Genomic DNA, 23,218 nt, shown 5'->3' with positions numbered 1-23,218 from the left:
CTTCACAATAAAAAATGAGGTAGAGTCAAGGGAAGTGACAACGCCTCACTTTCGGTTGCAGTCCAATCAAAAGGCAACTTAAGCCAGTTTCAAAATGCTGCCGGGAAAATGTGCACGCACGAGCCACGATTGGTTTTGGTTTCACTTCTGATTGGTTGATAAAATGGCGCGAGAACTTTGAACCAATCAATGAGTGAAGTAATCATAAACCAAAGCAATTTGCTCATTATTTTCGATACTCAATTGAAAACCGCTCTATGAACGCTACTTTAGCAGTAACGAAAGGAAAACCTGAAAAATTTCAGGCTTTAATGGGATTCAAACCCATGGCCGCTGTGATACCAGTGCATTGCTCTACCAATTGAACTATCAAGCCAACTGGGAGATGGTCATTTTTGTTTTCTCTTTTTTGTGAGTACGTAACTGAACCCATTGACATGACATGGTGAAGGAACAATGTATTAAAGACATACAGTACATTAGAACTGCGGGAATGAAACAAGACTTTCATAACTGTGAGGATCTCAAAGCTTGACTTGCTTCATTCCCGCAGTTCAAATGTATGTCTCTAATATATTGTTCCTCAAAGATACTTGCAGTTGTAAGTTTTCTGTTAAAAGCAGAGAAGCAAGCTTACTTCATTCTCTCCGTCCAGATTTGTTAGTTTTTCCTTTGACTTCCTGGCCTCAAATTCTGCCTGGAATGTAATAATAACATATTTGAATAACGTTTAACATTGATTAGAATCGACAGGAAGCAGAAGAAGAAGTTTGACATATTTTTTTTACATTTTAAGATTTTCACTTAATCACTGGGCCCCTTGTTTGTTCCACTCTGACTGAAAACCCTCCACGCCAACCAGAGGTGGGCTTTTCAAAGCATTAATAAAGCTAATGTATAAAAATTAATACTGTGACACTCCATACGTTTAAAGGGAGTCTCTGTACCACAGAGGAGTATATATGTAGGTGCACTTTAATCTGTTAACTTCTGTTTTACTCAGTCTAATGCTTACCTTGTCTGCTCTTCTCTGTAAATCTGACACTTGAATTTGAAGTTGATGAACCTAGAGGGAATTAAAAAAGAACACTTATGTATAAATTATTTATAAAAACAAAAAAAGAAAAAAACCAGTATTTAGCACGTTTGTTTTTGAACAAACAGGATACTGTCTGAAGTAAAGTGCACTTATTAAAATACAGTGCTAACAAACCCACAGAATACTGGATAAAGCTTTTAAGGAGAATGGAAGTACATGATGTACAGTGTAAGCTATAGTACAGTAGCTACAGCACTTTTGGAGAGATTGAAGAGAGAATTACATTTGAATCAATATTGTAGCAAATTAACTGATGTGCTGAAGTGTCAAATGCAAAGAACACATGTGAACCCAAGACAACTACTGTAAAAACCTGGCGCCAGTTCCGGAAAGGTGTTAAATAACTCTATTCCAGGGATAAACGTGCCTCATTCCACTGCTAACCATAACTGTTATACATGGAATAATAATTTATTCCTCCTTCCAGGAACAGGCCCATGGCCAATTATCCACATAACTTTCATCCAGACCTCACGCTCAAGGTCAATAACCAAACTTTTGCAATCTTACCTGTTTTTTATAGGTGTCAACTTGAGTCTTTAACGAGTTGGCTTTGCGAAGATCCTACAATGAATCAGTAAAGTTAATACTCCACCACCAAGTACCAAATATATAATAATTACTTAATTATTAGTAAATGTAAGCAAAATTCAGCTACATACATTATGTGTACATGTACATGTCTAATCCTTTGATGCCTAAACTGGCTTAAACCGGCCAGACTAAAGTATTTTACTCTGTCTAACGCCAGACAATTTTACTCATCAATGAGGAACCCCCAGGAGTCAATAAGTTAAGGAATATTTAAGCATTATATTTTGACTCTTTTGAACCCGATGAATGACCTTTTTCAGACCCCTTCAACTGAGACTTCAAAACCAAGACTGCTACTAATATAAAATGACTTCCTACTCTAAACATTAGCCTACACTGTACCTCTTGCAAATTCATTGTTTCTTTCATGTAAGTGACATTTTTCTCTTCCAATGCCTTCATTTGTTTTCTCATATCTGATAATTCCTCTGTAACAGAAACCAAAAGCATGAGACAACATACTATTCCCTTTGCATGACATTTTTTGTAATAATAAGAACTCCTTTAACAGCCTTACCTAATTTCTTCTTGTAAAGCTCTATCGTGGACTCGTACTTGATCTAGTAAAAGAGAAGAAAAGAGAAGAGGCCCTCATCACTCAAATTTATTATTCTCTACTTTTTCAAATCCCATAATACAACTCTTTTACCCTCCCCTCCCCCCCCAAAAAAAAAATTGCTTTTTTTCATACAGTATGATATTGTATTTGTATCGGTTTCACTGGTTTTGGATGCAGAATGAACATTGAGAAATGGTGTTAAGGGCAAAGAAAGCTAAGTTGTCAGTGGTGGTCAGCAGCTGCAATATATTTGCTCATGCACTATAATTATATGGGTTATTGACCAAGCGTGAGGTCAAGATGGCTGGATATTGGCATGAGGCCAATATTCAACCACCTTGACCAAACAAGCTTGGTCAATAAAGGATTTATTACCGGTATATGGGATAAAACACCACAAAATGATCTTTGATCTTGTGGGACCAAGCAAGAAATCCCAAGCGGGCATTATAGCTCCATCTTGCCCACTCACCAAGCTAGTCACATAATAAGCTTCCTTACAGTAAAATTAATATGATGCCCACCAACTAACTATAAGGAAGCTTATTATGTGACTAGCTCTGTGAGCGGGCAAGATGAACCAAATCACGCACTGTGATTGGCTACCCGAGAGGGCAAGATGGAGCTGCCCGCTCGGGATTTCTCGCTTGGTCCCACAAGATCAAAGATCATTTTTTGGTGTTTTAAGTCATGAATATAATAAATCACGCTTGATCAATAACCCATATTTACAGTTAGCTGGTGGGCATCATATTACTCATGGTGAAAAGTGTTTTATAAATTGACTCTTCCATGATTTTTTATTTTTTTTAATTTCAGCTGTTGATGGTGGTCATGTGTGGTTACAAAGATGAAATGACAGTTGCCTGACACAGGCAAAGGTACCACTGAAAAGGAATTGTCTTACATGTACAGTAGAAATTTCCAGACAGGAATCTAACCTATGACTTCTACAATATTTGCCAGTCATATGCCCCATCCATTGAGCTACAACAACTCCTAGTGAGCTACATTCATTGCTTATCTACATGTAGGTTCTAATCTACAAGTTACCCTCTGGTCAGTGACTTTCATACTTTGTAGACTCTTCAGGAAGACTTTTTGTGGCAAATGTGCTATATTTCATTTTTCAAAAAAATGTCTTTAAAACCTTGTGCACGTAACTGGAAATGACTATGCAGCATTAGATCCATGTTGGACCTGGCCGCCACTATTGAAGATTTACTCCTACAACTTTAGATGCATGGCACCCAAACTCCCCTTTCTGATAGTCAGCACTTAAATAACCAACAAAATTAAAACCTACCACTTTTTCCTGAGAGTGTCGCAGTACATCCATTTCATCTTTCAGCATCTGTGACTCCTCTGCCAAACTCTGTAACTGTTCAATCTGCAAAACACAAGCAGTGTTGAAAATGGTAGACCAAACTGCTTTGATTTTAGATACTCTTATTATTTAGACATTGCAGGTGAAGAGCCATTCACGTGGCAATAAAGTCGTTGTTGTTATCATTATTATTATTATTATTATTATTATTATTATTATTATTATTATTACAAGAGCTGTCCCCAAGCAGAGGTACACTGACTTTGGCAATTTCTTTATTTGTGTACAGTAAGAACAGTATTGGGCAAAAGTACCGTAAGCTTAAAGTCTCTTTAGAGTCTCGATTATCGACTCAATCTTTACATTGGAAATGTTACATTCGATTCACAATAAACTCTATCGCACAATAAACTGTTTTGCCTTTATATTTTAGTTAATGACATAAGATTGTAGTTTTTGAATTGAGGACTCACAGGAATGATACCAGCTACCTCATTTTCTTATTAAACAGTTCCTATTGTTACTTAATCGAGGAGTAACACTTTTGCGAAAGTTGAATTGAGTATGAACAATTGACTAGGTTTCACTTCGGTGATTTTGCGACAATTGAGTGTCAAGGATTGAGTTTGATTTAGAGTGAATCAAGACTCGATCCTCGATTCTCAAGAGGATTGAGTCAAGACTGTCAAATTACTTTTGCATGGTAATTTACCTTTAAGAATTATTATTTCAAAAGAAATTTTAGCTTTATTTCCACCGTACCCGTTCATTCAGGAGAAGAACGTCCCTGTCCACCTGATCGCATTTAATTTTGTATTCATCTCGAGCTGAAAAACAAGACACTAGTCAGAACAGTTTCAATGTCTGCATGGATCTGTTCTTCTTTCCTGACTATATAACTTAACAATAAACACTTTATTTCAAATAAATTTGTCTTTCGCAATATCTGATGTTGTCTCTGTACTTACAAGTTTCAAGTGAGAAATTCTCTTCTTTAAGTATTTCAACCTGATGTTGCAGTTGCTGCAGCTTTTGAGTAGAAAAACTGTGAGGAAAAAGGGCATTAAATTAAACTTAGTCTTGGGAAATTCTGCAAGATTCCAAATAGAGAAAAAATGTTGATATGACACTAACAGAAAACCTCAAATAATTATCTTTAACAACCTGGCTTTCTTTAACATCCTGAATTGTCTAACTTTTCAAATATACTGAAAAAGGAGGGGCATTGTTTATAACAGGTACAAATGTCTTATTTCATTAAAAATTAACATGATTTAAGTTAATAAAATAGATTCAAAACAGTATGGCAGAAAGTAAGCCTGAAACCAAGACTTCATTAAGTTAATTTCTTTAGCATTACATGTAGATCACTGAACAAAAATTCCTGTAATTCAAGTATACTAAGTTAATTTCAACAATGATGAAAACAAGCCAATGGAATTCTTCAAATTGACCTGTTTTTGGGAGAACTTTCACCTGCCCAGCAACTAATTATAAGTGTCATATAATTCAATATTTTTTAACAATTAGTAAATAATGATAATAATAATAATAATAAACTTTATTCACAATTCAAAGATTATTTACAAAATACAATATTTGATAAAGTTAATATACAAAATTTCATAACAAGTCAAAATTATATATCATAAAAGAGGAATTAATTTTAAGAACAACACGGCACTCCCGAGGAATTCAGAATTTTAAATGCCCGCAGTGATGATGTTTATTTTGCAGTCTAAGGAGTGTTCTATCTTGCTGTGAAATGGTGTTCGTGAACCTCTCACGCATGCGTGTACCGATCTCAGAAGTTCGAAAAAGATTTCCTGAGCCATGCGATAACGGTGTTACACGGCTCGATGTCCTTCTGCAAGATGCTTCAGGAAACGCTGATACTCATTTCCCATTCCACCATTGGTTCCAAACACTAAAGGTGTGAATGAATCTATCTCTTCATCTAGCACCCGCTGCTGGTACTTGCTTTTCTTCTGTTCCTCTTGCTCCTTGAATATTTCAGATGATTGTTGTCTTGTTCTGGTAACACTTGGAGTTAACATGCGTAACTCTTACACCAAAAAATGCCGTAACTCCTCTTGACCAGAAACCTCCCCCCTTGATGTCTAATCTTGCCTCAGAGCTTGCGAGAACACTTCTCAAATGCAGCTGCTCGTTGTCGAGGAGTTGAAGGCATGGTTTGATTTCCACATTGTTGCAGACCTTACCAAGGAATGCCGTTAATAAATTACGGACACAATTGTCTCTGCACTACAAAGCCCCCCTTTATAATAATAATAATAATAATAATAATAATAATAATAATAATAATAATAATAATAATAACAATAAAAAATAATTATCATTATTATTATTATTATTATTATTATTATAGCAGTACAAATGTTTGGATACTGGTAGATAAAGCATTGGGACATATCACATAACCTATCTGCATAACTGGAAAAATAAATTTACGAATTCTACATTATTAATACTAGAATAAATAAATAAATAAATAAATCATTAATTAAAAAATAAAATAAAAAATAAGAAAAATAAAAGGTCTATGTGGTAATTAGATGTCCCTTTAAAATAACTAAAGTTATAGTAACATTAAGATGTGATTACTTTGAATGTCCTGGCAATATTACAGGGGCAGTGTCATGGATTGTAGTAATAATCTGGAGAGCAAAGGAGACCTGTTTACTGACACCCAACACAAATTAGTGGCCAAATTTTCTTCAAAACGGCTATTTCACAGAAACCATTCTTAAGCGTTTTTGGTTACGCATAGCCAAGATTAAAATGAATACCAATTTGAAAACATCGGCCCGACGTTTTCAAGTACTCCTCTTGCATCTTACATAAATTCCGTAATACTTGGTGTGGCTCATTAATTTTTTCTTTTAAAATTTGATCGATTTTTATCTCGCTGCAAAGATCCAGAAGCAATTTAAGAATGAAGAAGTCACTGAAAACAGATTTATGGTCAAAATAAAAGGGATAGGATAATTCGGATGATACTACCCCTTTAAGTGCACAGCTCAAAACAGCTTTCTGCATTCTAATCAGAATTTCTCTGTGTCTTGTTCAAAAAATGTTTCTCATCTCAATTTCTAGCTCCTTGGACCAGCTTCCAAATACATCCATGATGACATTATTATTATTAGTTACTTATTTATTTTCTTTTTCTTGAATTAACCAACTATACAATTTTGTCCCAATCCTATATTTAAAATAAATTTCAAATATACCAAATATATCCACAATCTAAAATACAAGAAAGGTCATCACTATATACATGTAGTAGGCCTAGTTGTCTCCCCCACACATCAGATGAAACTTAACGTTAAAAGACGGCGTAGGTATTGATAAAAGCCATTAATTAACTTCAACATCATGCGACTTAATACAAATCAAAACCAAGTGTGAAAGAGAATAAAATTCAGCTGCCATTCCCTATTGCCAAATCTTGAATTTCAAAAAAGGAATTGGAGAGGGGGCGGGAGGAGGAAGACTTTAACTACCAAGATTTGTTTGCAATTAATTCTAGCTATTAAGGATAGGGATCTAGTGAAGGTATGTCAACAAATAGACTGTGTTCTTTTCACTCTTTCTTTAGCTCGTTATTATTATTATTATTATTATTATTATTATTATTATTACACTAATCTTGTCACCCACATTGCTCATTCCCAGCACAGGAAACACCATCCCTGTAGAATGTACATTCATTCACTAGAACACTAGGATACAGGCCAGCCTTGTCATACCTGATTTCATCATCCCTCTCTCCACTTAAGTCCTGGTGACTCAATTTTGTCCGTAGCCTTTCATTTTCCAGTTGTAAACTGCCTTCGTGTTCTTTAATGAAGGAGAGCTAGAGCAAATACAGGGAGTGAATAAAACAATAATAAATGAATATTATAATTTCAAAGTAAAAAAAGAATCTAAAGGTGCATGGGGAAAATGAAGGCGTTCATGATGAAAAGAGATCAACGTAATTTTTTTCTGTTACTCTCTATTCCATACAATTGCTTTCAGTATTTGGCTATGGCTTGTTCTGTGAGCAGTTTAGAAGGTTCAGGTTTAGTTTGGAAGGTTTATGCTGAGAAGCAACAAAATAAGTTTATTCTGCAACATGGCAATGTCATTTATGGCTGTTCAAGTACATATGTACATGTACATACAATCCTTCCATTTAATATCCACCAAAACTATCTTGTGATTTTCAATTGAACCTAAATGAATAATGAAAGGTGCTTACATACAAGTTGAGAAATTGATAGGAAATTGACAATCTTTAAGTGAGCACAATAAAAAATTGCTTCAAGAAGAGCAATAATTGTGAGTCACCTTTTGTACTTGTAAACAAAGAGTGGCAAAAAAGTAAAAAAGATGGGACCAGCCAGACTTAGTATTTTACTCTGTCTAACCCCTGGGAGTCAATGGGTTAACCACTCACTGAAAAATGCCCCATTAATAACCAAAAAAAAAAGTGTACAGTACCTGTTCATCCAACTCATGACATCTCTGTGAGAGCTCCTCTTTCTCAGCTGCAAGACTGCTAAGTTGCTCTAGTGTCCTCTTATGCTACAGAAAATATTAATGATAACAACAGTGTTGAATGCATTGTAACAATTATACCCAAAAGATAGAAGTGATTCTCATACTTATTATCTGGACAATTTAAGGAACAGACCTCTTTAGCTTGTACCTTTTGTTTTCCCATTAATTTTCAGACCACGTGATGTTACCCCAGAGAACAGTAAAACTGTTTCTTTCAAATGTCGTCTTATGCACGTGCTTATGTACGAATAACTTATGAAAACAAAAGGAAAATTCCCTTGAGAACATCACATGGCCTGAAATGGGAAAACAAAATGTACAAGCGAAAGAGGTCTATTTAACAATTACACCCGTAGCCCTTGCGGGCTATGGGTCAATAGCCCATAAGTCAAAGCCAAAAATTAATGGGCAATTGACCTGTGGCCCTTGAGGGCAAAGGGTCTAATAATTATTGTTGTTTTAATGTCACCCAACTAGTTGGATAGAAAGGGCAATAATAAAGTTAGCACATGCAAGTTGAAGAAATATTTATTTGCCTGGGAATAAAACGAAAGAAATTAAGCATCACACTTTTTGCTACTCGAGGACTATTACTAATGGTTCTCTAGTAGCGTAGCCAATTAAAATGCAGGATTTGCATTAGTCCACTGGTTGGGTGATACTAATGTCTCTTATTGCTTAAATTGTCCAGTTACATCTACATGTACAATGTAACTGCAAGGATGACTTCTCTCTTTCATCTACAACCCATACATTTTTCATTTCAAAAATTTTACACTGTATCATTATTAGCAGAAACAGGAACAACCAAACATGAATGCTGAAAAAGGGACAACTATATTTATCTATGAATTACACTGTATGTATGCTGAAAACTGCATAAAAGATGGGGAATGGTTGCCTGAGAAAACCAAAGGCATCCTCCAGTTTTAAATATAAAGTTCTACTTAATCTTCCTTCAATATCATTCTAGCTAAAAAGTTCACCTGTGTCTCCAGTTCTTTGTACATCTCAGGGTCCCCTCCAGATATCCCACCATCTTTTATTGTCAAAAGCTATAAAAAGTAAAAGCAAATCGAGTTGTAGACACTACCTGGGTTTGCAGTGCATTCATACAGCTACTTCGAGAAAGTTTGTCGAGAATATAGTGCACGCGACAATCCCGAAAGGTAATATGGGATATGATCAATACACTGTTGCTAACGACAGTAGCTGTCAAACCTACTTTTGTTACTTTCCTTCAGCACTCGCAAACATATATCAGTGGCCTCCCGCACGATTCTTTTAAATTTCTTTGAAAAACAGTGCACTTAAAATCACCCACAATACCTTTCAGGATTGTCGCGTGCACTTTTTCCGACAATGTTTCTCAAAATAGCTGTATATGACTACTGAACAGTCACCATGCTTTATTGACAGGGAAGTACCCTCATTAATTTTCCCCAAAAAGTTTGCATCCTCTGCATTAGATAAAAATCCCTTTGTTAACGTTCAAGAAAAGTATTCATGTACATGTACGTACACCTGTAAGGTGCAGACTGACCATTTGATTTGAACAAAAAAAATGAATAAATGAAAATGGGCCATTTGGATTGGAAGAATGTTTTCTTTTCTTTTCCTGATTGTCCTTCTTTTGCTACAAAGTTGCAGACTACTACTGTACGTGTAAGAGAACCCAAAAGACTACAGGTACGAGCCAAGGTATTCAAAACACGGTTACATCTACAGCTGTAGCATTCATGAAATAAATAACTTTTGAATTTTATGGTGTTAAAAGCAAGATTAGCCCTAATACAGTGTAATGCATCCAACAACTTGTCGAACTTCTCAGAAGTATTCACCTTTGGAGTGAGTGCTTAGTAACTCAACCTTCCCCAACCCTGTTCCCACTGTTGGCAAAGACCTTCATACAGCAGTACATTTTAATAACAAAGAGCTGCACTGACCTCTTGTATAGCCATCATAACCACATGTTGGACAGACTCTTCCATGGACATGATGACCTGAATGTATTCTAAATAACCAAAGAGATGAGATTTGACCAAAACTACCCAAATACCGATTCAAAATTTCATACAATGTACTACTGTATGTATTTAAGATATTTATTGTAAATGACAACTCAACCAACTATCTTTAATTCTTTTCCTAAGCCAAAGAATGACACAGAGATTTTAATAAGCGTCACTGGGAACCGTTTCAGCGAAGAAACCCTTTTCCTTGTAAGAGTGACACTTTCAGATTTACCTCAGTGTAATACCAGACAATTAATTATTTTTAGACAACAATGGGGGCTGTTTTGGGTTGAAAAGTCATCAACCTTTTTATCAGTGATAATATGTAACTTTGGTTTGAAATGAGAAAATTTTTAAAATAATTGCAAACCAAAGCCAGTATGCATCATTCATTAGGCTGTGACGTCAGTATCACTGATTGTAGCCTGCATGGCTGGTGGTATTCTAGGCGCATGGAATAAAGTTTTGGCAGTAGAGCCTTTAACTGTGAGCAGCAAAGCCACGAGAAATTTCAAAATCCTCCTCTCCATTCTCCTAGTGGTGTCGCTCGCTTTTAGTGGCTCTGCTGCCAAAACTTTACTCTGCACTCCTACAATACTGCCAGCTACAGTGTATGAAGGCTACAGTGGTTGAGACCTAATAATAATTCTTACACCATGTAGGTCTCTAAGCCAGCCTATATTGATCTTTACACAAAAAAGGTAGGTAGGTCCACATCAGCCGTTGGCTGCCAATTTTTAATTCTGCATTACTAAATAAGTGATGATGAGGATTATCTTACCTTGTTTGTCCTCGCAGTTAACTGCACATCCGAGAACAAGCTGCAGTAATCTTCCAAGTTCTGATATATCTTGGTTTTCAACTACAAGTAAACAAAAACTAAATACAGTAAATCCTTGTTTTTAAACAAATTCTATAGATACTTATACAGTACATGTTATCTAACCTACAGTACTTCAACAACAATTTACATCTATAGAGACTTGAAATGCAAATTAAATGAAAGAAGTTCTATAAATCCAGATACATGTATATGACAGTGTAGTGGCAATGAACATTGTGCCAGTTATGAGAAAGGGTATGTTTTTTTCATAATTTTTGTTAGCAATTTCGCACTTACTAACCTATTCTAAATTTAATTTTAAATGTACATGTATTTCAATGTGCAAAAGTGTGCTTGTTAGTGTTAGAAGATAAGTGCTTGTGACTGTAAATCGTACCTATGGCATTTACGTCAGGCATGGGAAACCCAGAAATATCCATGGTTAACACCTAAAAGGAAGATTGAAAATTCAAAACAATTATTATTTGTTTCAATTTACCAACATGTGCTGTTGCAATTGCTACATACACTGTACATGTAGAGCCCCATAATTCTGAAAACTTGAAAAGTTAACAAACAAGGCTTTGCAATTATACAATGTAGGGGGATGGGATGCACTTGAAAAGTACACAACTGTGATAGTCTGAAATGTCATCCATATCCTTGCAGAAGATGGATGGCATTTCAGACTACCACCTACAAGTGTTAAGTATTTAAACTACAGTTAAAAGCCTGACAACGGTTTGCAGAGAAATTTTTATTTCTCTCCAGAACTGCTGCTTAGAAACTGTCTCTTTGTTTGCACAGGAATTCTTGCAGCCAAGGTTCTGGTCTTCAAAGAACTTTTTAATAAATTCCGCCCTGGAAAAGAGAGTCAATGGTGTACAGTATACTGACAGAGGTCTACCTTACCTCAGTGTAATAATCAATTACTCCTTTCAAAAGTTTCTTGAGGTTGTTCACCTAGGGTAAAGCAACGGGAGAAGAAGAATACTTTGTTTTGGATCTCAGCCTTCTATTGAAAGATTTGAAATTTTTGCAGCACTGTTTCATGTATCAAAGCTTGGTCAATATGAAAAACGTACTTTGGTGAAAGATTGGAAGGGGAGAAAAGTTGAGGTGAAAAGAATTACATGGAGTGTAAGCATGTACTTGTACATGGTTTAATATCATGGTGACCTCAGTTAGCCATTATCACTCCTTATTGATTTTTCTCTCGCTACAGTCACCAGCCTAGACTTACCACAAAAATATATACAGCTGTACATGTACATGCAGTACATCCAAGCTCTTTTCAACCATTGAATGGTAAAATGTGATTCTTGAACATTCCAGACAAGTATTCACTGTCTTGTGAGATAGATCCTATACCTACTTTTAGCTTAAATGAGATTGCACTATCCTATCAAGGAACTCGACTATATGCAGAGGTCAGTGCAAAGGCAGCACTTTCTCCTCAGTTATTCTGAGGTCCATTGTTTGAGGTCCGTGACTGGAACCTCTTATCTCCCACGCAGCGCTGAGCTAGATTGAAGTATCAGTCAAACAGCTGCTCCAGAGTCTGAGGGTAAACGTAATGCAGCTGCATACCTTCAGTCTCCTGTTGTCCCCTGTGTCATGTCGAATTTTTGATATCCATTCATCATCAAACCAGTCTGGGGCACTAAAAAGAGTGACTGCATTAATAAATTATGCACAACAAATGCAGTTTTCAGGTGACATAGTACCGAAAAGAGGTAATTCAGCACAAAAAGAGGAAACAACCAAGCATTACGATTGGTCAATGATCAAAGAAAGTCTCAAAAGGCCAATCAAATGCGAGCCCCTGAAGGTGCAATTTTGCATGATTGCGTGCTACACATGCATTTCTTCTGAGTCTCATTTTCGATATTTTTTCATGTATATTATTAATAAGTAATCACATGATTTCTCCTGTGCAATTTCATTACCTATAATAATAATAATAAAAATAATAATAATAATTGATGATCACAAAATTTACCAATTGGAAAAAACCAGAGTTTACATGAACAGCCTACCACAACCCTAGGACAATAATTATTATTTTGTTTCTCCTTTTGGGTAAATTTCTTTACAATTTTCATCTTATACGGCTACCCTAAGTCAAAAATGCAAATTTCATTCAACCATATGAACTACAGAATGAATCCACCACATTGTGTACAATGAACTGAAGAGCGTTCTGCGTTTCAGTATTTAATTCCATCATAATTATTATCATATCCAGCCAGGTTTGTCTTTAATAACCCTAATCTGAATGGGGAAAACCAAGAGCTTTGAAAAGTTAGCTAACGAGCATTGCAGAAAAAGTATTGAATGAATTAATCATCTAAGCATAAGCTTAAATTCAAACAATTCAATTAAGGATTAAAATGAGATTGTTTTGATAACGTTGCACTTTTATCCTGAATTCGAATGGTTTATCGTCGAAAACTTAATGTGCTCAATATCGCGACTTGTACGATGCCAGGAATGGTAATTCTGATGAAACCTTATCATTCCATATCCTGATTTTTTAAAGCTAAACTTGACAGTTGACTTAAGCTTACATCTCAGCTAAACATTCACAAAGAGCAACTCCATCCGTTAACTCATCCACAGTTGTATGCGGAGCTTTTATCCCCTCGAAAGTGTTCACCTGTTGGAGAACAAAAGCATTAGTGGATTTACCTCCATAGCCAATATTTAAGTATTTTAAGTTGTGGCCTCTTGTACGGTGGTTCGGTGCCTTTTGGAGATTTTATCAGTCAAAGTGGATTGCCAAAGATCTAGAACTGCAAAGAATTAGAAGGGCCATGGATCAAAACGATATCCCTCAATTTAGACTCACCCATTTCATCAAACTTTCGCACATCAACTCGTCATCCATTTTACGTTCAAACAGAGCTTTAAAATCGAAGAAACACGGGGAAAAACAGCTTTAACGACGCAATATTTACAAAGAAGCTTAAATGATATGCAAAACTTGCCGGCGTGGTTACATGAAATCAATTTTCAAATGGCCTCCTGGGAAATATTGCACTTTTTTAATTGGATGCGAAGTGGGGTCACAGGCAGCCCAGACTCGGATGGCTTGGTCATGGAGAAGTTTGAGCGTGACTTATGCCATAGAAGAGTGATTTTATCGGCGCGATGTGTGGTGAGCTAGAAATTACTTTCCAGCCTTTCCTTTATTTAGGTACGAGTGACAACCCGGGAATCCGAGAAGTCGCGTAAATCGCGTTCAATCAGGGAAATAACCACACAAAAAGCGAGGATGTCACCAGGACAACAAAGTACGACTTTTTTATTGAGAATTTTTGCGTGTAAATATCTTTTTCAGTTTGTTATCAAGATTTCCATACAACTGATCCTTATAATTTTTTTACCCTTCGAGTCTGGGCTGCCTGTGATGGGTTGAGAAACAAAGCTTTGGCTGGTGGGTGCAAATTATCTCTATCATAAACAAGACCGTAGTGTCTTTATTGTTCGGAATTGCGCAAAACCACGGTGTGCACCACTTACGATAGAATTTTCAACCTTCATTAGTCACAATCCAACTGTTTACAGAGAACAAGCACGTATTTGCGGAGTGGAAGAAGACATTTGCTTTCAAGTTCCTGTCATGCTGTCAAGACGGTCTTGAAGACATGAAACCTAATAGGGCATAGGGATATGACGTCATTCATCCACGAGCTTCAGCTATTTCTGTACCTAAGCTGCTTACTGATCTTGTGAACACAATCTTAACCAAATCCCAGGTTCGAGATTATGTGGAAGCAAATACAGCTTACACCACAGCAAAAAAAATGTCTTAGATAAAGCCAAATTTCAGGCTAGTTTAAGTACTGCCTGTTTTATCTAATGTGTTTGAGAGAATTATTCATGAGCAGATGAAAAAACATTTTGAGAAATTGTCAATGATGACACATTTGGCATTATTGCATGTCGAAAATTTCATAGTTGTCCGGCGGCACTTCTGGCGATAAAAGAAGACTGGGGAGATGAGGAAGAGAAAAATTGGAAAATTAAAGGACCCAAGTTTTGCAGAACTGCGCCGCCAGAATATTCAAAGTTAATTTTTCTATAGCCGTGAACGATCAAGCTCATAAACAATTCTTGTAGCGCGGCAGGTCGGATATGGTAGGTTCCACGAGTCACCTCGTTTCTAGGACATGATACGACAGGAAATTCACGCACATGCCAGAAAAGAACCTCTTTCCTGCAATTAATGTCCGCAACTTTGAATGCCCTGCTGGAAAGCCCACGGAAACCTGGTTGCACCATTAGATATTCTTTGCACGTTAACGATAAAGTGACACTGCCAGTCACGAATTATCCTATGCGTTTTGCACTGCTCAGTTAAAGTAATTTTATTGTGTACGTACAATACTTGTGAAAACACAACGAAAATCCACCAAATGCAGGCCTTTATACGAGCAGACCTCCAGGCCACACACTCGAAGAGCACTCCGAGGACAGACTGAAAGCAGGAGCCAATATTTTGAATCGTTTTGCGCACTACCTGTCCGGCTATGTGCTTTAAGTAGTATTTATTCCAAGGAACGTTACCCAGACAAATCCGAATTTCACTCGAGTTCGGGTATCCTCCCCGAGAAGTGAGCGCTGGCTCATTTCCCGAAACAGCGGTTGGTATCGTGAAGCCTAGGTACTTCATGTATCCCCTATTATAGTGTATTTAAATGATAATGTATTCCGACGCGTATATTACAGTGTATATAAGGGTATAAATGGGTATAAAGGGCTAATTATTTACATACACTATAAATACCTTATATTTAAATACATAATAATACCGGATACATGAAGTACTTACCCGTGAAGCGCTGCAAGTTGTCTTGTAATGTGACAACTTTTGTGTCAACAAATTGAGGCCAAAAGACTTTTTCCAACGCGTGATTTAATCTATTTATACGCAAACTGAATACGGTTGAAACGTTGTTTGATCTCCAGGACAGGAACGAACGAGCAAAGTATCTCAGTTTTGGAACGATGTTTAGCAATGACATTTAAAAAAAAAAGACGTGTTGCGAAATAACGAAATTTATACTGGCAACGATAAAACAATGTAATAAAAAGATAACAGAAACGACTAGGATAACTTACGAAAGAATGAGTAACTATGCACCGCTGTGGCGATAAAGAAAAGGAATGCGGATGACCAGAACGCATACCTTACCACGTCGCTGCAAAAAAAAAATTTAGAGTCATTCCAACTAAGCGTAAACGCGAAAGATACACAAAGATAAAAGATACACGCGAAAGAAAAAAAACATTTCTTAGTAAGCGTAAATGCGGCAGAAACAACTGGATTTGCATTAAAAATTGATTAACAGCGTCTTCATGAAATGAGATTTACCTATGCACACAACTGAGGTTTTTAATAATATATACTATCGAGAAAAAGCTATTCAAACTAACGACACACTTTGTCTATTGTGACTATATCCTTCACTTGCAAAAACCAAATTCCGCATCAAGAAAACGATCTCCCTTTAATCTACTTGACTTGCTAAAGTATGGATGATTCTTTAAGGAGCGAGTTGATCGGCTCTTCAAACCGATCCAGTCTTAAAGTGCCTATCACCTCAACACACTTTTCCACTTTATTTATTCTCCGAAATCGTCCCAAATACATGGTGTTGTTTATAGAACCTTTTGATTGAAATTTCACTTTTTTATTGGCTTTCAAAAACGGGAAAAGTGATCATACTTTGATCCACAACCGAGCAATGAAGGAGAATGGGTTAGATACCGGGTTGACGTCACAAATTAATTTGCATTGAGGTAGTTCTTCGAAAACAGCGATGCAAATTAATTTGTGACGTCAACCCGGTATCGAACCCATTCCCTTTCATTGCTCGGTTATTAATCACGGTATGACCACTTTTCCCGTTTTTCAAAGCCAATGAAAGAGTGAAATTTCAATCTAAATGTTCTAAAAACAACACCATGTATTTGGGATGAATTCGGAGAATAAATATAATGGAAAAGTGTGTTGAGGTGATAGGCACTTTAATAAGGACCAGATAGTATATCGACGGCAGCATAGATAGCCTGCGTAGCGATAGATATCTGACGGTCAACTTCATCTTTATCGCCAGTCTTATCCAAGGTAAATAGCGTATCGCTAACACCCGGGAAGGCAGATGAACCATACAAGTTATATTTGCCAGGAGCAAAGATTAGGTGACGAATCAGACGTCTTCCCGGCAGGCCATAGGAGTAGATGAATGCTCGCTCCACTTTGATCAATCGGTCGTTGAGTCGGCGCAGTCGAGCAAAACTTGGTTCCTTATATTCTTGGATTTCCTTCGCCATTTCGTTCCTAACATCAAAAAGAGAGGAGTTGTTAAGACAAGTTCTAAACCAGTGCACTGGATTTGATTTCGAAACGAAAGCTACTGAGCAGTACTTTCCTGTGGTACTGTTTATAACACTGCACAAGTCTATTTTAACTTTTGAGTCTGTGGATGAAATCCTTAAGTGTGACCGTTCAAATTTAAGCTACTGAGCCGTACTTCCATGTGGTGCTGTTTATAATGCTGTACAAGTTGATTTTGTCTTTTGAGGCTGTGGGTGTAATCCTTAAGCGTCACCGTTCAAATGAAAGCCACTGTGAAGTACTTTCCTGTGGTGGTGCTTATTACACTGTACAAGGTGATTCTAATGTTTGAACCTGTGGGTGTAATCCTAAAGTGTGACCATTCAAATGAAAGCTACTGAGCAGTGCTTTCCTTTGGTGCTGTTTATTATGCTGTACAAAGTGGTTCTATCTTTCGAGTCTGTGGGTGAAATCCTAAAGTGTGACCATTCAAATGAAAGCTACTGAGCAGTACTTTCCTGTGGTGCTGTTTATTATGCTGCACAAGGTGGTTCTATCTTTTGAGTCTGTGAGTGAAATCCTAAAGTGTGACCATTCAAATGAAAGCTACTGAGCAGTACTTTCCTGTGGTGCTGTTTATTATGCTGTACAAGGTGGTTCTATCTTTTGAGTCTGTGGGTGAAATCCTAAAGTGTGACCATTCAAATGAAAGCTACTGAGCAGTACTTTCCTGTGATGCTGTTTATTATGCTGTACAAGGTGGTTCTATCTTTTGAGTCTGTGGGTGAAATCCTAAAGTGTGACCATTCAAATGAAAGCTACTGAGCAGTACTTTCCTGTGATGCTGTTTATTATGCTGTACAAGGTGGTTCTATCTTTTGAGTCTGTGGGTGAAATCCTAAAGTGTGACCATTCAAATGAAAGCTACTGAGCAGTACTTTCCTGTAGTGCTGTTTATTATGCTGTACAAGGTGGTTCTATCTTTTGAGTCTGTGGGTTTAATCCTAAAGTGTGACCATTCAAATGAAAGCTATTGATCGTTATTTTCCTGTGGTGCTGTTTACTAAGCTGTAAAAGATGTTTCTTATCTAGGAAATCCGTGAATGAGTTATTTTGAACCGCCAACCGGTTGACTCAGTTGGTTGACCGTCCGACCACTTTGCCGCAGGATCGAGGGCTCAAGACTTTAAAGAACTGAAGATAAATTGTTGCCTTTGTAAATACATCTGCAATAGCTGTAATAGCGACTCTTCAATCGAGTCAATCCAATCTCTTTTGTCGCAGTCCACATGTCAGCTTTTATTTGCTTCGCTACCTTAAATAAAGTAAAGTGACGCAAACTTACTGAGCCTTTGTGAACTTCTCCGCGGTTTCTCTGAACTTCATAACGGCCCTTTCTAGTAGACCAATTGTACTGTGGCTTTTCAGCTCGTTACCGTAACTTGAATTTAAGGTTTTCAAAGATTCCTCCAGTGCTTCTGCGTAGAGCATTGCATTCATCTTCAAGAGCGGCATGTCTGTAAAAGCGAGCAGTAACTGACCACAGAGCTGAGTTGCTGCCTTGTGGAATTTGAAATCGGGGTCAATGAATTTCGTCAGCCATTCGAATGTGTCGTGTTGTGTGTGATAAACAGCGTAGTAAGCGGAAGTGTAGTTGTAGCCAATGTAATGAAAATCGGCTGAAGGGACACCAATATACTGATAAAACGCTGCATAATCACTTCCGGATCCCAAATTGCCCACTTTTGATTTGGGAGGGACTGCCTTGGGGTCTACCGGATTTCTTTCAGCCATGATGTCATATATTGTTTTTTTATCGTCATGCGCACTAGGGTCGTCCACCATTTTGCTGAACTCCCGTAATGTGTCTTTAACAAGGGGAGAGGAATCCATAGTAAAGAAGTAATTGCCTTGTACGGCCGTGTCTAAATTAAGGTAGATCACAGCTCTTTCGCTAAGAAGTTTTTCGTGTTGTTCAACCCACTCTCTTGATCCAATTATACTGTATTCCTCTGCTCCCCAGCTACAAACCTAAAGAAGAAGAAAAAAAAAAACATTTCGCACTTTTTAAAGTTAGACCCAGGTTTACGCGTATAAAGAGGTCTTTGTGAGATATTGCGAAATACCTAAAACGGTCCATCGATCAAAAACAAGAGCCACCAATGTGCGGATGCCCTTCCTCTTGTTATGAAGTAATTCATTCAACATTTGCGTGTTTGACGGCCTTAATCGAAACAGCTGTCAATAATGACCTAGTTTATTACTGAAGGTTAAAAAAGAAAATATTTAAAGCCCTTAAATTGATTTTTACAATTGCAAACTAACAATTATTGTCCGACGAGGTTTCCATCCATTGTTTTTCAACACCCCGAGCCCACGAGCAATTTCATTTGTGATAGTGCTTCCCGTGATTGGGTCAACTGCTCCGTTCACCCAGGCATCTCTGTGGCTGCCAACCAAAACAAAGCGATCAGGCTCGATGTCCCCGTACATTGTGCCAATCACGTTAAAGAACGACTTGACTTCATAAAAGTTGTTTATGTCGAGCGAAACCGTCATGTTGTTGCGGTTATAGCCAGGTCCAAGACGATAGGTAATATCCAGAGTTCCTCTCCAGTCCTTCGGGGCTTCCTGACCTAAATCAAGAGTCGAATAAGTGTAAATTATGAGAGTCTACACCTTTAATAGTGCGATTCTGCTCTGAGTTATTTTTTAATTAGCCAGTTACAAGACCAGATGGGAACTAACTTAAGAGCCCGGCCGGAAATCAAAACCGGTAAACGTTGTCGGAAACCTCTGGAAGGCAACTGCTTTTAGCACTGTGCCAACTAGTTTCTGCAGAACTATTGCCACAAAATAAATAATGAAACAAGTTACGTTTTGAGATCATCGCAGGTATGAATAATTTAAGGCTTCAGTTACGTACTCACAAATTAATTTCCATCTCCCAGTTGGCTTGATAGCTCAATTGGTAGAGCACTACACCGGTATCACAGAGGCCATGGCTTTGAATGCCATTAAAGCCTGAATTTTTCAGGCTTTCCTTTCGTTACTGATCATAATTGCGATGATTTCAAACTTCCCACCGCAGTTCAAATGTATGTCTTTAATACATTGTTCCTTCAAAATAAATTCAGTTATGTGTGATTCTACTTGCCACAAGCGTTATTTACCCTGAAAATCGAGTGAACTGTTCGATAGCTAGTTTGAGGAAGGGTCTGCTCTAGCCGCCGGGATTCCTCACAGCACTTTTTCTATGGGAAAAAGCTTCTTTAAAATTAATTAAATTGTTACTTACCTCCCATAATGCTGAGAAAGTGAATAGCATCTCCATATCCCATGGGATGTGCGGGGATCGGAGGCAGTTGGCTTTCCTCTTGCGACCTGCGATACATCCCTGGGATGGACCCTATTCCAGGAGTTTGAGGGTCTCCCACCCCTGAGGCAGTATAGATTGATCCCCGTTGTACTCCGGTAGCTGGAAGCCAAGCAGTGTTAGGATATGTATTCTTGGGGTCTCCCCCTGCTAAAGCGTAATCCGCAGGGTCTGAGAAGATAAGAGCGGCTTTGGCGCCATAATTTGCTGCATTTGCTACCTAGAAAACAGATACCACAAACTGTTACCTTTGAATGGATTGCTTTCTTGTGAAACCGCTGTCCCAGTTGATGCAAAACGCTTGGGCTCCACTCTTTACACACAAAGCAGAACAATGAATTTTAGGAACTTGGCCGGCAATTTGTCTTGGATTGTTTTAAAAAATTCATATAATTAGGAATTGTTTTTTTTCAAGAGGACGCTGTAATTGAGGGTTCAGTTCCGTTCTTCTTCCGTATCGAGACACATAGGAAGGGAATTATAGTTTGCTCTTGTTTCTCGAGTTAATTCTTCTTTCCTCAGTTCTTCTTAACCTCCTTCTTCTTCATTCGTTACTTCCTAGGAGTATCTCATTTTACGTTCTTCACAATAGCTATCTTCAACATTACATTCAACGCTAATACGTTTGAGCGACTGGTCGGGTGTATTCCAATTTTAGATTAATCCATACGGGTAGGATACCGATGTTTTCTCAGTTCAACCAGTCCATACCTTATTTCCTCGAAATATTTTTCCGTATCTCATAATGGCGATCTTTCCCGTCACATTAACGCCGAGATTCTTGAGCTGCTTAAAGTCTTTCACTCTTCCATAGTTGACATAAACAAGCTCCCCTTCAACTTTTCCACTGGGACTGTAACCAAGGAACGGCAGCACAGCTTGCTTTGAGCCGCCATCCTATAACGTCACGTGAACAAATTAATTGCAATCGATTTGAATAGTTTTGCTTTTTTACTTTTGGTCATTTGTATTTACAAAAAAGGGTCTGACAATCGCCATGCGCGGGAAGAGAGGACAGGACCTGTTCTTTTTTATGGATGGTGTAAATTTTTTTCCTATCTTTTTGACTTGGCGGGCCGGAAATGACCTTGGCATGAGTTGGTCACGTGATAATTTAGCTTGTCATACTTTCACCGGGTAATCTTCCGCGATTACTTTTGGTCTTCCTCTGGTAAAAGGCGAGCATACGCATACGTGTTTTGTTTTGGATTTACAATCCTAAAGGAAAAGTCAACAAAATTCTTCCTGCCCTTGTACCTGTTCCTCTCCTTTGATTTGATGAATAATAGTTCCATTTTTATATTTGATGGTTATTCTTGTCGGATGTGTTGTGTTGGGGAAGGACAGCAGCGCTTTGTACTCGGGTTGTTCCACGTGATCAAAGCCATACTCCTTCCAGCGCCTCTCCAGTTCATTAGCAAGTTTTTTTTGACGGGGAGAGGCTGCGATATGCGGTTCTTTAGATAAATATCTGAGAGAGAAAAATCCGAATCAGCAACGATTGAGAAGTAGTGAGCAGTAATTTTCCGTTCTTCTATCTTAGTAGAAGCAAACTAATTTCTTTGTACTCAAAAATAATACCGATTAAGGATTTCTTTGCTATCCTCGTCTTCTTCTCCCAAATCAAAGTCGTCACCCGCCATATTTTTGAGAGACTGAATAACCGTACATGTGCAGACACAGTCATTTCCGCGTTCCGTGTGATGACACTTCTGCCGTGATGATTAATATTATTTTTTTGTGTTGAGCAGTTTTTGTTTGTGCCGTGACATCTATGGGCCACCGTACCATACCGTAAAATTCCGACTGATAAGCCCCGGGGGTTATATTTTTCAGATAGATAGATAAATAGTTAGACTGTGTTTATTAAGAAAAACATTGCAGTTAAAAAAACTGAATTGCGCCTCTTTACAAGTAAGAAATATAAGAAATGATTTATAAATACTACTATTATAAAATTACAAAGCGACTACTCTTACAAATTACTTAAATCCTTCCCTCGCACTCTTAACGATGAGGCCCATTTCGACGGGCCTATATTCGCGGAGGGGCTTATCTACGGAGCTTATCTTATTTGCGTTTCTAAATCGATTGGGCTAGCCTTATAGTTGGAAGTAAATTTACCGTTTTTACTTTGTATTTGAGGGCAATTTTTAAGTACAAGCTCCCGGGTGGCTTGTATTTGGACGGGCGATTTAACGGAGGGTTTTTTGCGTTACCGCTTTGGGGGGCTTACGTTTGGAGAGACTTATTTTCGGAATTTTACGATGCCCCTTGAGAAGGCCATGACCCAGAATTGTCGATCTCTCTTAATTACCGTATTATCTAAATTAAGAATACGGGTCCCGCCAAAAGTTGTGGCCAATTAGATAGGACCTGATGACTACAGCGCCCCAGACTAGTCTGCAACCAGTAGCCGCATGAGAGATTGCTTTTGCTTAATTAATGTAAATTCATGGATCGCGTGCATGAAAGTAACACAATAGATACTGCCAAAAATTGGACTTCTGACA

The 23,218-nt window shown here is 37.7% G+C and overlaps 2 protein-coding genes across 3 annotated transcripts in view; both read right to left on the bottom strand.

Annotated features, from left to right (window-relative positions):
• Positions 1 to 13,968, bottom strand: part of LOC137972957 (protein Hook homolog 3-like) — a 28,646-nt gene extending 14,678 nt beyond the window's left edge. For both annotated transcript variants that reach the window (XM_068819647.1, XM_068819648.1), the window contains exons 1-18: positions 13,835 to 13,968; positions 13,554 to 13,642; positions 12,574 to 12,646; positions 11,896 to 11,946; positions 11,381 to 11,432; positions 10,942 to 11,022; positions 10,092 to 10,159; positions 9,132 to 9,200; positions 8,086 to 8,169; positions 7,350 to 7,456; positions 4,548 to 4,624; positions 4,342 to 4,406; positions 3,559 to 3,642; positions 2,211 to 2,253; positions 2,036 to 2,121; positions 1,610 to 1,663; positions 1,016 to 1,066; positions 638 to 697 (exon numbers count right to left, since the gene is read on the bottom strand). In XM_068819647.1, the coding sequence (XP_068675748.1) occupies positions 638 to 697; positions 1,016 to 1,066; positions 1,610 to 1,663; positions 2,036 to 2,121; positions 2,211 to 2,253; positions 3,559 to 3,642; positions 4,342 to 4,406; positions 4,548 to 4,624; positions 7,350 to 7,456; positions 8,086 to 8,169; positions 9,132 to 9,200; positions 10,092 to 10,159; positions 10,942 to 11,022; positions 11,381 to 11,432; positions 11,896 to 11,946; positions 12,574 to 12,646; positions 13,554 to 13,642; positions 13,835 to 13,873 (1,233 nt within the window). In that variant the 5' untranslated portion in view covers positions 13,874 to 13,968. The remainder of the gene's footprint in view (positions 1 to 637; positions 698 to 1,015; positions 1,067 to 1,609; positions 1,664 to 2,035; positions 2,122 to 2,210; positions 2,254 to 3,558; positions 3,643 to 4,341; positions 4,407 to 4,547; positions 4,625 to 7,349; positions 7,457 to 8,085; positions 8,170 to 9,131; positions 9,201 to 10,091; positions 10,160 to 10,941; positions 11,023 to 11,380; positions 11,433 to 11,895; positions 11,947 to 12,573; positions 12,647 to 13,553; positions 13,643 to 13,834) is intronic.
• Positions 13,969 to 15,886: 1,918 nt separating this feature from the next.
• Positions 15,887 to 23,218, bottom strand: part of LOC137973701 (glutamate carboxypeptidase 2-like) — an 8,256-nt gene continuing 924 nt past the window's right edge. The window contains exons 2-8 of the mRNA XM_068820573.1: positions 21,963 to 22,176; positions 21,417 to 21,602; positions 20,628 to 20,925; positions 19,655 to 19,965; positions 18,675 to 19,360; positions 17,019 to 17,332; positions 15,887 to 16,574 (exon numbers count right to left, since the gene is read on the bottom strand). Of these exons, the coding sequence (XP_068676674.1) occupies positions 17,020 to 17,332; positions 18,675 to 19,360; positions 19,655 to 19,965; positions 20,628 to 20,925; positions 21,417 to 21,602; positions 21,963 to 22,176 (2,008 nt within the window). The 3' untranslated portion in view covers positions 15,887 to 16,574; position 17,019. The remainder of the gene's footprint in view (positions 16,575 to 17,018; positions 17,333 to 18,674; positions 19,361 to 19,654; positions 19,966 to 20,627; positions 20,926 to 21,416; positions 21,603 to 21,962; positions 22,177 to 23,218) is intronic.

The sequence above is a fragment of the Montipora foliosa genome, chromosome 10 (assembly GCF_036669935.1).
Source record: "Montipora foliosa isolate CH-2021 chromosome 10, ASM3666993v2, whole genome shotgun sequence".
NCBI lineage: Eukaryota > Metazoa > Cnidaria > Anthozoa > Scleractinia > Acroporidae > Montipora > Montipora foliosa.
The sequence above is the reverse complement of the archived record's forward strand: the minus strand, read 5'-3'. Positions and strand labels throughout refer to the sequence as shown.